This window comes from Arachis ipaensis, chromosome B08, assembly GCF_000816755.2.
Source record: "Arachis ipaensis cultivar K30076 chromosome B08, Araip1.1, whole genome shotgun sequence".
In the NCBI taxonomy this organism is placed as follows: domain Eukaryota; kingdom Viridiplantae; phylum Streptophyta; class Magnoliopsida; order Fabales; family Fabaceae; genus Arachis; species Arachis ipaensis.
This window is the reverse complement of record NC_029792.2, coordinates 120,087,138-120,088,067: the sequence shown is the minus strand read 5'-3', so window position 1 is coordinate 120,088,067 and position 930 is coordinate 120,087,138. Positions and strand designations below refer to the sequence as shown.

Genomic DNA, 930 nt, shown 5'->3' with positions numbered 1-930 from the left:
ACCCCAGGTGTGTCATTTGTCAGATGACATATAGAAGAGGTGACCAGCAAATGAAATTGCCATGCAGCCATGTCTATCATTGTGAATGCATTACCAAATGGCTTGGCATTAACAAGGTCAGTCCATGGTTTATTGTCATCTAATATGTGCACAATTAGTTGTCTCCCTAACTCCCTCTCATGTCATTATTTTCTTTCAGAAATGTCCAGTTTGCAATATTGAAGTGTTTGGTGAGGAATCAACCCATTAGCATCAACATGGGCAAAATGGAGATTTCCGCTTTTAAATCCTTACACATAGCCATAGGTAGTTGGAGTAGAAAGAACTGTGGCAGCGTGTCACACTATACATGTTTTTGTTTACTAGAAACAACCAAAAACAGTCACATATTCTAGCGGTTAATGTTAGGTTGGTTTGTCTTTTTTCTTTTTCTTAAAAAAAAAAGGTTATTTATTCTTAGTCATGTCCCTTTTTGTTCTTGTCTCGAGGATTGGGAGTGAGAAATGTGCTTCTCAGCCATTGGTTAACAGAACTGAAGAGCTGTGATATGTCTTCCAAATGTTGCTCGTAACTCTTCATATGTTAAAAATACTTGAAAAAATGAAAAAGAGAGAATGATGTTTTTATTGGATCGTTTATTAAAAGGTAGATAGAAATTAGTTGCCTAATGCCTATTTGTGTAGCCTGCATAAGCCCATCTGTTCTACCTAATTCCATCTTTATCCATTCCAACCTAACCTATTTCTGAAGAGGTTGACTTAAACTTGAAATTCTTTTGGGAAAGGACGGCATTAGTAAAGTGGGAGTTTGTACAAGCTTCGAAGAAGATGGGCATATTGGAGTTGGTGATGCGTTATTAAGGGACTCAGTTTTATTGTTCAAGTGGTGGTAGAGAATTTTGAAGGAGGACTATCCTCTTTGGAAGAGGAT

The 930-nt window shown here is 37.2% G+C and overlaps 1 protein-coding gene across 1 annotated transcript in view; it reads left to right on the top strand.

Moving 5' to 3' along the window:
• Positions 1-626, top strand: part of LOC107613686 (E3 ubiquitin ligase BIG BROTHER) — a 6,110-nt gene extending 5,484 nt beyond the window's left edge. Inside the window, exons 7-8 of the mRNA XM_016315791.2 lie at positions 8-116; positions 200-626. Of these exons, the coding sequence (XP_016171277.1) occupies positions 8-116; positions 200-250 (160 nt within the window). The 3' untranslated portion in view covers positions 251-626. The remainder of the gene's footprint in view (positions 1-7; positions 117-199) is intronic.